Genomic DNA, 13,325 nt, shown 5'->3' on the forward strand with positions numbered 1-13,325 from the left:
TCCTCTGGAAGAGCAGTCAGTGGTCTTAAATCCCTTTTTTTTCCTCTTTAAGGGAAAAATGTACTACCTAAACAAGAAAGCTTTGTGACTTGTTTATTATTTTGGCAAAAATCCAATGTCAGATATTTTTTATTACAGATAAATTTTATTACAGATTTATTAGTTGCTATTGAGTCCCTTCTACAAATTTATAAAATCAAAATAGAAACCCAAAACCTAGTAATTCATTGTCAAGAGTAGTTTTGCCAGCACTACCTCTTATATTTTATATATTTTTAATTATAAATTGAGTTTAGTACAGTTGATTGAGGGATTATATATATGATTCATCAAACATTTTACATGGAGCATGTTGCTAAATCCTTCAAAATAGCTATCTGAGGTTGTTCTTACTATATAAGTGGAGAGGTGGAACTTGGTTAGAAATTATGTAAACTATAGTAATAAGACAAGGGGAAGTATAGCATCAGTTAGGAAAAGTCTTAACTACTGTCTTGTAGCATTCTGCTGGTAATGAGGTAGGGTCTCCAGAAGTTTTGAGTGGGTGCTAGGACATTAGCAACTGTCCTAAAGGTCATTGAACCTTATATAATGAGTACATCAGAGATTAGGAGAGGAGACAAGGAGACTTGTTAGGGAACTAACTTGTATATACTGAGAGAGCTATAAAACTAATTGAAAAAGTTAAGGAAAACAAATTTTGAGTTGAAAGTAATAGTTTTGCTTATGTTTTGTGAAAATGCCACACAGAAAGTGTCTGGTTGAGCTTAGAAATAGACATCTAGAACTTAAGAAAAACTGGAGACAGACACTGGAGAATCATCTGAAGATCAGAACATTCTAAATAGGAGTGTAGGATGAAATGAGAAGAAACTTGTCATTTTATGTAACAGACATTTAAAAGTTGAACAAAAGGAGAAGTCGATGAATGATAAGAACGCAGAGGCAAGGAGGAGAAATGGAAAATATAACCCTCAGGTCAAGAAGGAAAAGCCTATTAAGGAGTATTAGTCAACAGTGTCAGGTGCTACTGCCAGACAGCGCTGATTGGGCATAATCTAGGATAATGTGACTAGAGAAGAGGAGGTAGGCTAAGAGGAATTGGCAGGTAGCTGAAGGGAGCACAGTAAAGACGGTACTGCTATTTCTAGCAGAGATGAGTGGGAGGACAGTGATGCTGTGGGAAATGAGATAAGGAATGCTGGTGGAGTAATGATGCTCGGTACAAATGTAATGAGTTTGATTTAGAGCCAGCCATGTGTCACATGTCTGTAATCCTAGCACATGGGAAGATCAAGAGTTTAAGGCCAACCTGGGCCACCTAGTGGGACCCTGTTTCAAAATAAAACAAAGTAATGAATTTGATTTGGGAAACAATGAGTTTAAGAACAGTGTAGAATATTCTACCAGCTGTTTATTAACCCCATGTATATATATGTTATATAATAAGACCTGAGATTTTTTTTGTATTAAAAGTCCTTTAAATATAAACACTCAGGCACACTCATGTTTAAAAGAGTCTTCTTAAATTAACGAGTGTATATACATAGTCACACACACACACTAGCCTTATGTGAATTGTCTTTATTAGAGTACATTTGTCTGAACTTAGAAATGTGACTTTTTAAGGTTGAGATAAACTTTAGTTCCCAATGAAGCTCAAAATGAAAGTCTAAGTGGATGTTTAATTTTGTGGTTTCCTTTTGTTTCTCAGAGAAGCACTCAACAAAATGAAGGATGTGTATGAGAAAAATCCACAAATGGGGGATCCAGGAAGTTTGCAGCCTAAATTAGCAGAGACCATGAATAACATTGACCGCTTACGAATGGAAATCCACAAGAATGAGGTACATTTGTTAACTCAGCAGTCTGAGATAAAAGTATATTTTTAAATATTTTATAAGCTTTATTGTGATAGATTGGATTTTGTCAGACTTATATACCAATATTGATGTTTAATTTTAGAACTTATGAACTTAAAGTATCATTATGGTGTATAATTATCAAATTAACAACCTACTGATTTTGTTATTTGAACCTTTGTAAAGGGAGGCTTTTCCTTGCTAGCCGCTTTGGTTTATCACCCGCCAGTCTCCTAGGCTCTGCCACATTGTAGTCCCCAAATAACACACAAGATGCTGTATTAATTATGAAGCTGTTGGCCTTGCTTGTTTCTTACTGGCTAGTTCTGATTTAAGTAATTACCCCATAATTGTTAATCTAAGTATTTCTCTTACCGGAGAATAGTTCCGGGCTTCCTACCCCATGGCGTTACATCTTGACTCTCTGTGTTTCTCCTTCCCAGAGTCCTCCTGGACTCCTAGTCCCACCTATCTAGATTCCTATTGGCCCAACAGTGCTTTATTGACATAATCACAGGACTTCCCACATCAAGCCTTCGTATAAAACTAAACATACTTTTTTAAAAAAATCAACTATGAAACTAATCACTGTCTGCATTGGATGAAATTTTTCTAAAAATCAAAGTCTTCAGGTGCATTTAAATTTAAGGTACCTTAGTTTCGGATTTACTGAACTGTTTTTTGTCTTTTGTTTCCCCCTGAAGGCATGGCTCTCTGAAGTTGAAGGCAAAACAGGTGGTAGAGGAGACAGAAGACACAGTAGTGACATAAATCATCTTGTGACACAGGGGAGAGAAAGGTCAGGGTTTTGTTTCATTTTTATTTTTAATTTCATTATTCATTTAATTTCCATCCATTAGTAAGTTTGGTGTTAAATAACTTCGGTCTTTTGAAACTATTTTGTACCTAAGGTAATGGCTGTAGGTAAATTGGAAATTTTCATCTTGTTCAATTCTAGTTTATTACATCCCTGACCATCTAAGAATAAAAATAACAACAAAAACTAGTAGGCCTAGGAACCTCAGGGATGGGAGCGATTCCCTAAAGTTTTTTTTGCAGTTTGTTAGCTGGGGGGGGGGGGGGGCGGGGAATGCTGTCAAATTTCTTTCAGTTTGGCGAAGAAGAAAAGGAGTTGTCAACTTAGCTTTTGCAAGGTCTCTATACTGCTCATGATATGTCTTTTATAGCATAAGGTGCTTTGTTTTGTTTTCCCTGTCATTTAAAAAAAATCAGTAAACTGGGCTACATCTTTGAAAAAAATTTAGAGGCTTAATATCAGATATTGATTTATTAATTACAACATAATTCAAGCAATTCCATTTTTAATATTTCCTTAATCTCAGTTTCCTAAAAACACAGAATGGAGGCTAAAACACCCGCTGTACAGAGCTGTTGTTAACTAAGGAAATGGTGTAAGGCAGCTAATAGTGAAATGCCTAATCATAGTGTGCACTTCCCGGTGTGAGTGCCTCCTGTCCAGCTCCTGTCACTTCAGGAAAGAGTTCTTAAGTTGTCAAGAAAGGTCTACAGATAACTGGTTTTTGTTATTAGGTTGAAAACCCAGGTTAAATGGGTTTAGTTTTTTTGTTGTTGTTTTTTGTTTTGTTTTTTGAGACAGGGTTTCTCTGTGTTGTTTTGGAGGCTGTCCTGGAACTGGCTTGGTAGACTAGGCTGGTCTTGAACTCACAGAGATCCGCCTGCCTCTGTCTTCCCAGTGCTGGGATTAAAGGTGTGCGCCACCAACCCCCGGAGGGTTTAGTTTTTTGAGTATATGTGATTTTAAAATGTGGTTTTCTAACTTACCCAGGAGTGCTGCTAAATCTACTGGGCACATGTGCATGTGTGCATAGTCTATCCATTCTTTTGCTTTTCTAAGTTAATAATTTAATCGATTGGAAATCGTCTTACTTGAATTTGGAGTTTTTTGGTTTTACGTAGCAGAATGAATTCTTGTACTGTCTTGGAGGAGAAATGGGCTTTGTTAAGGAACAGCCTAGACAATATTCTTAGGCCTCAGTTTGGTTTCTACTGTTGACTGTCCCTCCTCCTGTACTGGGTTTGTTTCGAGGCCCCATTTGATTTTTTTTTAATTTATTTGTTTATTATGTATATAGTGTTCTTCCTGCAGCATATATTCCTGTAGGTCAGAACCAGATCTCATTACAGATGGCTGTGAGCCGCCATGTGGTCGTTGGGAATCGAACTCAGGGCCTCCAGAAGAGCCACAAGTGCTCTTAACCTCAGAGCCATCTCTCCATCTGATTTTATTTTTTAAAGCTTGCAGTTTTCCTCCAGACTCAAAGAGAAAAGGAAGAAAGCTTCTCTTGGGGCAGTCCTGGGCAGAGCACTTCTGCCTGACGGTGTGCAGAAGCACTAGTGACTTGCTCACCTCTGTGCATGTGCTATGTTCATGGCTTCCCTTGAGCTGGGTCACAAACAGCCTCACTATGGACTCAACATAGACCTGGGAGCATGCGCTAAGGAATATCTCTGATATTAGAAAACTGTCTACTACATTGTTCCATCTCATCTTTAGATCCTGTAATAGCCTTTACTGAGCATTGCTCCAGAACATCGTAATCTTTTAAGCGTTTACTTCAGGAAATTAAGTGAAGAATCATTTTATATTACTACAAGCGATTTACATAGTTAATGTTTGAAAATAGGGCTCAATATGGAAGTATGTCTTGATGTCTAATTTCTCCTGAGACCAACTTATAAATAATACACAGAGAGTTCTCATGTTTGTGATACTTGATCAGAGATACTTTCATGGTTTTTAGTCCTGAGGGAAGTTACACCGACGATGCCAACCAAGAAGTCCGTGGGCCACCACAACATAGCCACCACAGTGAATTTGATGATGAATTTGAAGATGATGATCCCTTGCCTGCTATTGGACACTGCAAAGCTATCTACCCTTTTGATGGTATGGTGTTCTTAAAATAGGTTCCTCAGAGTCAAAATATATCATTTAGTATACTTAGCTAAATGATACATTATCACAAAATTACATTCCTCGTTCATTAATTGCATAGTTTTATTTTAACTATGATATAAATATAGTATTACCCCTACCTCTGCACACACAACTGATGTATGTATGATTATGTATGATGCCAGAATACTAATACAAATGATCAGCTTTCAACTCTAGGTCATAAAGAGTTTCCCCCAGATCCTAGATTTTACACTTACATGTAGTCAAAAAAGCTAAAGCAGTTTGAACATGTAGCCAAAGCCAGGAAGTAAATGGCTCTTCATTCACTTCACTGCAGCTAAATAATATCGAGAGCCAGGCTTAAGGCATGACTGAATGCTATCGTTGTATCCTGCTTCTGCAGGTTTCCCCTTCAGATGACAGTAGCAAAAAGAAAAAGAAAAAGAGTGGTAGCTCCTGACTGTCATGCCTTCTCCTGTGATTGCTGGAGAGTAGGCTTTGGGGGTGGACTGTTGTGGCCCTCTTAAACAGTGCTCTTCTTCAACTAATAGAAGATCAAATATCATCTTCATGAACAGTTATGAAATACTTTATAATTTCATACCTTTCTCCATGTCTTGGTTTTACAATTGAGTGAGGGCAAGTCTAGTTACTCTCCACTTTTATAAAATATATTTAAAGGGAAAGGGAGATCTCCTAGTGGGTAAAGGCACTTGTCACAAAGCCTGAGGAACTAAGTTTTTTCCCAGGGACCCACATGATAGAAGAAAACTGATGTCTGAAGTTATCCTCTGATCTCCACACTTATCCCATGGCACGTGCTTACTCACATAATGCACACGCACACACACAAATATAGTAGGTTTTCCATTTTCGTGTGTATGTGTGATATACATATATGCATGTTTGCACATATGTGGGTACATATGTGTGTACATGGGTGCTTGTACATGTGGAGGTCTGAGACTGGTGTTAGGAATCATCCTTAATTGTTTTTCCACTTTACTCAAGAACCTTTCAGTGGAATCTAGAGCTCGTTTATATGGCTGATGTGACTAGCCAGCTTTCTCTGAGGAGACCCTCTGTATACTTTCTTTCTTTCACTCCCTACTATTTTCCTGATCCATACTTCATTATGCTTTTAAATTGGCACTGTTTAAATTTGGGGGAAGAGTTAGAATTGTGAAATAATGATTAGACTGCCCTATCAAATTACATAGTACTGTGGCACAGTTACTGAATCTGTTACACAGCAGGTGATTGTAACCAGTCTCATGGACTTATTATGTAGTTCAGATGAGAATGTGTATAATTATGTTGAGTAAAGTAGAAAACATTACAAGAAGGATGCTGCTTGTGACAGTGGGCTCTTGCATCTAGGTACAGTGAAGTTTAGAATAGTTCATATTAGTATGTTTGTATTTAACTTTTATTAAGAATTATTGCAGTGCTGTAATTCTGTTTGTGCTTTGAAAACTTTGATCCAGGGCATAATGAAGGTACTCTGGCAATGAAAGAAGGTGAGGTTCTGTACATTATTGAGGAGGACAAAGGTGATGGATGGACAAGAGCCCGGAGACAGAATGGTGAAGAAGGCTACGTTCCCACGACATACATAGATGTAACTCTTGAGAAAAACAGTAAAGGTGCAGTAACTTATATCTAAACTAACCAGGCATCTTTGTGCCATGTATAACATAAAGTGACAACACATTCCACTGGTCAGAAAAACCAAAAAGTCAAGGGCATCCTGATCTATTGTTCACTATGTGAGCTGAGTGCAGGCCTGTTCAGAGAGATGTGAATATTGCCACAAGAAACACTCTTTGACGCCTTCCTGTTGAAGTGATGCTGGTGTGGAAGCTTAATTGATGCCTTTTGCTTTCTGTCCTGCCTAAGTGTGTGTAAAGGATGTGTGCTTTTCCTGCCTTATAAATAATAAATTGGATTATTAGGCAAGAATCATAGGTAGAATATGCCCTGACCCCTTCACTTCCATCAGTGACTGTTGACTTAGAATAGACAAACCTCTGACCTGCAGAGAGCTGATTCCCAGGAGCACCCCAACCTAGGAACTTGAATTTATAGCTTCAGGCTCTAGGAAGAAAAGTAATACTTGGATAATTGGGTAAAATAATAGTCATCGTCCTTGCTATTCTTAACTTGGTTTCCTAAAGAAAGAAAGTGACTACCTGGTATATAGTCTATTTAATTTGAGCTCATCACAGCATCATAGGATACATCACCTGGTGGAGCTTGTATGCAAATAAAACAGCATTGAGACCTGAAAATATTTTCAGGGTTACTGGTAATTTTCAATGATGCACAAAGTTCATTCCAAGCTAATCTTAAACTTGTACATTTCACTTGAAAATGTTTTTTAGGAAAATTACATTAGTGCTTATTTAGCATTCGGCGGTTACTCGTAGGAGAAATTGAACTAATTCAATGAAGATAAAGGGCAGTCTGGAATGGAGGAAAGCTCTGGCAATGTTTACCCCTAGAGGAGAAACATTTCTTTTTTTTACTAAGATGTAAGAAGACCTCTGTACCACCATTGAGAGCTTCATCTTAGTGGGATCGTCGACTGTCAGAGTAGATAGCATTTTTCCAATGCTTCGCCACAAGTATCTGTTGGAATCATTGTCCAGTAGAGTTGTACAGTGTAGCTGTCATGTGGCCACACCCCAGTTCCTTGAGTGGGGAAGTAAAGGGAGGAAGCAGTAACGCTGGCCTTTGCTTGTCTTATGTTACAAAGTTGTCTGATGTTTTAGTAGCTGACTATAAAACACTTTTAGGAACATTTGGGACGGACACTTTAAGCTGAATGCCCCTTTTGGTCTTACCAAAGGTCTTCAGTAATTGTTTTTTTCTTTTTCCTCCTGGACTGCAGGTTCCTGAAGAGGGTTTCTGAGGAAATGGGCAAGATGTTGAAGGAGGTTACATGCAGCTGCTTTGGGGGGAGGGTGTTAGAGTTGTCAGGCTCAAAGAGAAAGTGAGGGAAGCGAGTTGCATGAATGCATGCAGATTATTTTTACTAACTTCATTAGCATTTCCATACATTAAAAAAACCATATAGAACCAGTCCTTAAATTCCTAGTTCACAGTTGCTCACATGGAAGAAGGGGAAAAAGCCAGCAATGGCTGACCTCTGTTTTCATTTATTTTACTGATAACAAATCAGAAAGAATTCAGAGCTGTCTCAAACTTTGTCTTACTCTGAGCTGTCCCAATAGGACTGTCCTCATCCAGCTCTGTTTTAATTGGCTTTCAGACCCGTCGTCTTTTAGAGCCCTTGCCATGTGTCAGTGTCTGCTTGCGCCACCTCCGTGCTTGCTTAACACCCTGTTGCATGTCGAGTTATCTGGGCTTAGATTTTTCAGGCATGTCTTTGTAATCCCCTGTTCTTGTCAAAGCCTGTTTCATGTTGCATTTGTAGTGCAAATCACTTTGTCAAACATCTCAGCACTAATGTTTCCATCTTAGTATTTGTGTATGCTGCTAAAACTTCCCCACTGCAAACATTCCAGTTTGGCATTATGAAGACGTAGTCTGTGAACCTGAAGTATTTACGATAAGAAAAAGAAAACATCTTTGCTCTAGCCTACAGCCCAGTTAAAGAACTCTGTGAAATGTGACACATCTTCAGCACCTCAGTCTGGGAAGACTCTAGTCAGCACTGAAGTCCTGGCATAATAAACACAGAGGATACGCACCACCGAGAGGACTGTTGTCAAAAGTCAGCTGCTTCCATTCAAATGCTGCCTTAAACTCGAGTGCCTAAATCTGTTGATTGCCAACACTACCACTACAGTATCCCACAAAGGGCTTTATGTGCCAGCTCAGTGCTCCTCCTCTAACTCTGCGGCACCCCCGCAGCTGTGATGTAGCCTCGGTAGGTGGCTTCTAGAGCTCTACCATGTGCAGTGGTGCATCTTCAAATTTCTGCATCAAACTAAAGACCTGTCCGAGTCCATTTTACTTTCATCAGTATATTTATGAGAAGTTTGATGGACCTTCCCCTATTGTCTTTTTAATGGGGTGATGACGATCTCATTTGATTATTACAATGATAGTCTGTTTCCAAGTGATGCTTTTGTTTGAACCAGATAAAATTTAGTGAAACTTTGTAATGATCTATGTGCACTTTTACTTGTAAAATGGAAATTTCTGTATGTTTATACTTGTAAATATAATGTTGTTAGTGCTCTGTGGCTCACATTGTCCTGGCTCACATTTGTGATTCTGTTAATGACTTGTATCTGAACTAATTTCTTAGTGGTCTTGTAATGGGGTGGGAGGGGTGGGAGGGTTATTTGTACCACTGAAGCTCCATTAATTTGGTTCTTTACTGTTTTGAGGGGAGAAAGAATGTGAACTGTTCAGTGTATTATTGGATTTCAAGCAATATTTTAGAAACTGTGTGACTGCTTTAATATTTTTTCCAGTGCTATTTGAATCATACTACCAGTTATACTAAAGCTGAATGACAATTGTGTGAACATTAATGCCTTCATAAGATCAAATACACCACTGTTATGCAGCTGACATATAGTGTATTACCTTTGAGGCTAGTAAACTATATAGTTTTAGATATTAAATCTCGTTACAGGGTTATTTATAGAATGTGACATTATTCTATACTGACAGACTACATGAAGTAGTTTTAAAAAGTAGTGCTATTTTTGTTTCAGAAGTTAGCAGTGAGAAGGAAATGTGACCTGGCTGTGTTTGTCTTCTGTACAAAGCCTGGAGGGCTTATGTTTTTTTGACCTAACAATCACAGAGGGCAAAGTTCAAAGCTTTCTTGGAAAGACTTCTTTTCAAGCTATTGTGTGTTTTTTCTAAAGGTTGGGTTTGCTTCCATAGGAGGCAAGTTGTTTCGTGTGGAGTAGTACAACCTTTGTATGGGTTATAACATTTGAAAAAACACTTGTACTTGCACAGTTTAAGTCATTCTTAAATCATTCTTGAACTCTGAACACATGAACTATCTAAAAGAAATCTCTTAATTTTACAGTAATTTTCACTCTTTGTGCATATATTGATTTCTTAATGGTAAAATGCCTTGTTTATGATAGTGTTCTCTGTTGAGAATATTTTCATGGAATAAAACAATCTTTTCATGGTCAGTTAAGTTGTGTACTTTTCTTTTTTTAATTTTTTGGTTTTTCAAGACAGGGTTTCTCTATATTGTTTTGGAGGCTGCCCTGGAACTAGCTCTTGTAGACCAGGCTGGCCTCAAACTCAAAGAGATCCACCTGCCTCTGCCTCCCCAGTGCTGGGATTAAAGGAGTGCACCACCAACACCCAGTGTATACTTACCTTTTACTGCTGTTTGAACCAAAGGGATGTGATACTTCTTTCTGGTAAGTAGAGTTCAGGTAACTCAAAGTATACACTAAGTTCTTAAAGTGGGACAGTCTTTGGGAGAAGCCATTTTTGTCATTTCATTCTTTCTCCCCAGCTTTGCTTAAAAGAAAGAGTAGATGCTTAGAGTGAATTTAAATCAAGTGCAATAATCTGAGCTTATTTTTTTCAGCAGTAGCCATGTTGCACCGACTTCCCTTGTCCCCATCTTCTCCCTGCGTCTGTAAGAGCTGTCCCTGAACCACACAGTCTCATCTGGCCACTGCACATTGGCCAACATTTCCTTCCTGACAAGTTGCACAGCATCCATGCTTCCTGGGAAAAGAAAATGCATGGAAAGAGGACATTTGCTACAATTAGTGACACATTATCGGTAACTTTCAGCAAGTATTATTTTTAGAAGAGTCACCTCTTAAGAAGGCAAGTAAGTGCTCAACCATTACTTTAGGTTTTCAGAAGCCCAAAGGGAATAAAGCTTCAGAAGAGATTCTGGGGGAGAGGCTGGAATTTTTAAGATGAGGAAAATTGAAAGTTAAGTGCTGAGTTTGGAAGTAGACACATACAAAACGATGAAAACAGCAAAACTATTTCAAACATTACAGCTTCAGAAGTTTTTTTGTTTTGTTTTAAGGGTGTGGGGACGCCCAAGAAAATAAAGGATTCTAACTATCTGGATGGAAAAGGACCCCGGTCCTCTTTAGAAGGATGACACTGTATTAGGGTTCTCTAGAGGAACAGAGCTATCTATAATACTTACGAAATGTGATTCATTAGAGTGGCATTACAGGCTGTGGTCTGGCTAGTCCAACAACGGGCATCTCGATGGAGAGGCCAAGAGTCCAGTGGCTCTGCGGTAGAGTCTCAGGTTTTTTGTCTCTGTCCGGATACTGAAGTGGTAGGCTGGGCACCGTTAGAGGAATGCCTCAGCAGCTGGAGAGGGGCTCGTCGGCGAGAGTGAGGGCGAGCGGGCAAAAAGCAAAGGCTGCTTCTATGTCCTTTATACGGGCTGCCACCAGGTGCAGTCCAGAGTTTGGGCCTTCCAACCCCAAATGGTCCTGAGTTAGGGTCAGTCTTCCCAGATCAAATGATCCAATCAAGAAAATCCTTCATTGCTGGGCCCAGCTGCTTGGATTTTAGTGACCCCAGATGTAGTCATGTTGACAGTCACGTCAGCAGTTACAGAGAGAGAGCATAGAAAGGCACCAAGAGATTGGGAAATGGGCAAATGTGAATTTTAGAGAGTAATTTCTGTAGTTTTTGAGAACAGCCCTTAAAGGTACTGCATGATGTCAGTGTTAGGAGAAATTCAATAGGAAATCAACTGAAGTTCTTAAGAAACTGAAGTCTCATTGTCGGTACAGATGAGGTCTAAAACACGTACTGTCCTGATTTTCAGCACCAGTGTGACAAGGGTTCTCACTTTTGTGAGATGGTACAGAGAATGGGAGTTTTTTTTTTTTTTAACAAGCTGCTTTGGTAACCCAGAATGTCAACCCTGAGGAGAGTTTCTAAGGGAAATGGGGTGGGGTGGGGTGGTTGTAAGCCTCACTGAATAGGCATCTGTCAGACAAGTGAAAAACACCATGGCCATCTCGTCCATGAAGAACGATTGTCTCGAATTTGAGTTTTCTGAAATAGGTTTTTTTTTTTTTTTTGTACCCTGGACAGATGATTCTGTAGAGGGCTCTGTGAGCAGAGCCAGTGTTCATGCTGTGTGTTCTCATGGTAGCTGCAGTGAGTGCTGCATGTTGAAACACTCCATCCTGCTCGGTGGAAGGAATAACTCAGAAAAGTCAGTGAAGCCTGTGAGTCCCAGCTCCTGTGGTTCAGTTCTGGAAGTATACACGGCAGCGCACGTTATGTGAACACTGGACACAAGGCTAAAGTTCATTGTGGTTTTCTGCTACTTCACATGTTGAGTTACACTGGTATCATAAACCTGTGGATGGGAGGAGCCCTACTCCGTTCACCCCACAGGGAAATTCTTTGTCCTGCTCAAGGGCCAAAAGGCTGGGTATCAGCTTGGATTGCAGTAATGCCCCCTTAGGATGGACTTAAATTTTGTGCCTTACTTGGTAGCTTGATCTGTGCAGTGAAGGGAGGACCCACCTGTTATTTAAGGTATGAGGAAAGGGACTCCTATCTACTTGGAAAAGAGCTCTTCGGATAACGCACCATAGCTGCCTGTTCTCCTCTGCTTGGTTGGTCTCCAGAATATTCTGTGTGTCTCCCTCTGCTGACCTGCTGAGAAGACCAAGTTGCCGTGACTCAGAACTGCAGAACATCCTAGTAGATTTGCCCAGTGTGTTTGTCTTCAGCCTTCTTTCCCTCTGGTGTTTGTCCTGCATCACAGCAACTATTAGACAGCTCAGTGGCTTCCTGGTTATCTGGTGTAAAAATGCAATCTGGGTGTGAAATGAGACAGAGTAGTCTCCATCTCACTGCCCTCTGCTTTCTCTTACCATAGAGTCAGCACGGAGGTGGTATATGCTATCTGGAGGCATTACTGCATGCCTCCTCTCTTCAGCTGCCAGGCAGCACATTAGTAAATTCAATTCAGAGGAGGAAGTCACTGGAAAAGTACAGATCACTGTACGAAGTCACAGGAGTGCCATACCTTGTGCTGACTGTTGCAAACGGATCTAGAGAAACAAAGGATCTGAACATTACTAGCAACTTGAAGTACTTTTATCTCTTGATGGTTTTATTATGTAGTTTATTGGAAAAGTAAAAGAACTCATTTTATGTGGTTTGTACATGGTTTTATATACTTTTGCATATAGTGTATTAATAACTCGCTTTTTATATACTTTTCAGTATTCCTGTCTTTCAGGGGGTTGGGGTTTGAGATAGGGTTTCTCCCTGCTTTGGAGGTTGTCCTGGAAGCTTGTAGACCAGGCTGATCTTGAACTGACAGAGATCAGCCTGCCTCTGCCTCCCAAGTGCTGGATTAAAGGCGTGCGCCACCACCACCCGGCAAGTATGCCTATGTCTTAAGATTGATTTTCCCCCAGGGTTCTTTGTGAGACCACCCACATATATGTATAGTTCATTTTACTGTGTATAATACACTATTATATAAATATACAATGTACCCATCATTTTGGTGGACATTTTGGCTATTTCCTGAACTTCAAACAGTGTTGCCTGAG

At 39.6% G+C, this 13,325-nt stretch overlaps 1 protein-coding gene across 4 annotated transcripts in view; it reads left to right on the forward strand.

Annotated features, from left to right (window-relative positions):
• Fnbp1l (formin binding protein 1 like) overlaps positions 1-9,935 on the forward strand; it is a 76,863-nt gene extending 66,928 nt beyond the window's left edge. For 3 of the 4 annotated variants that reach the window (XM_040751926.1, XM_040751929.1, XM_040751927.1), the window contains 4 exons: positions 1,715-1,847; positions 2,567-2,661; positions 4,646-4,791; positions 6,291-9,935. In XM_040751926.1, coding sequence (XP_040607860.1) covers positions 1,715-1,847; positions 2,567-2,661; positions 4,646-4,791; positions 6,291-6,469 — 553 coding nt within the window. In that variant the 3' untranslated portion in view covers positions 6,470-9,935. The remainder of the gene's footprint in view (positions 1-1,714; positions 1,848-2,566; positions 2,662-4,645; positions 4,792-6,290) is intronic. The other variant, XM_040751928.1, reaches the window with a different exon arrangement.
• Positions 9,936-13,325: the final 3,390 nt, after the last annotated feature.

This window comes from Mesocricetus auratus, unplaced genomic scaffold, assembly GCF_017639785.1.
Source record: "Mesocricetus auratus isolate SY011 unplaced genomic scaffold, BCM_Maur_2.0 Super-Scaffold_100009, whole genome shotgun sequence".
In the NCBI taxonomy this organism is placed as follows: domain Eukaryota; kingdom Metazoa; phylum Chordata; class Mammalia; order Rodentia; family Cricetidae; genus Mesocricetus; species Mesocricetus auratus.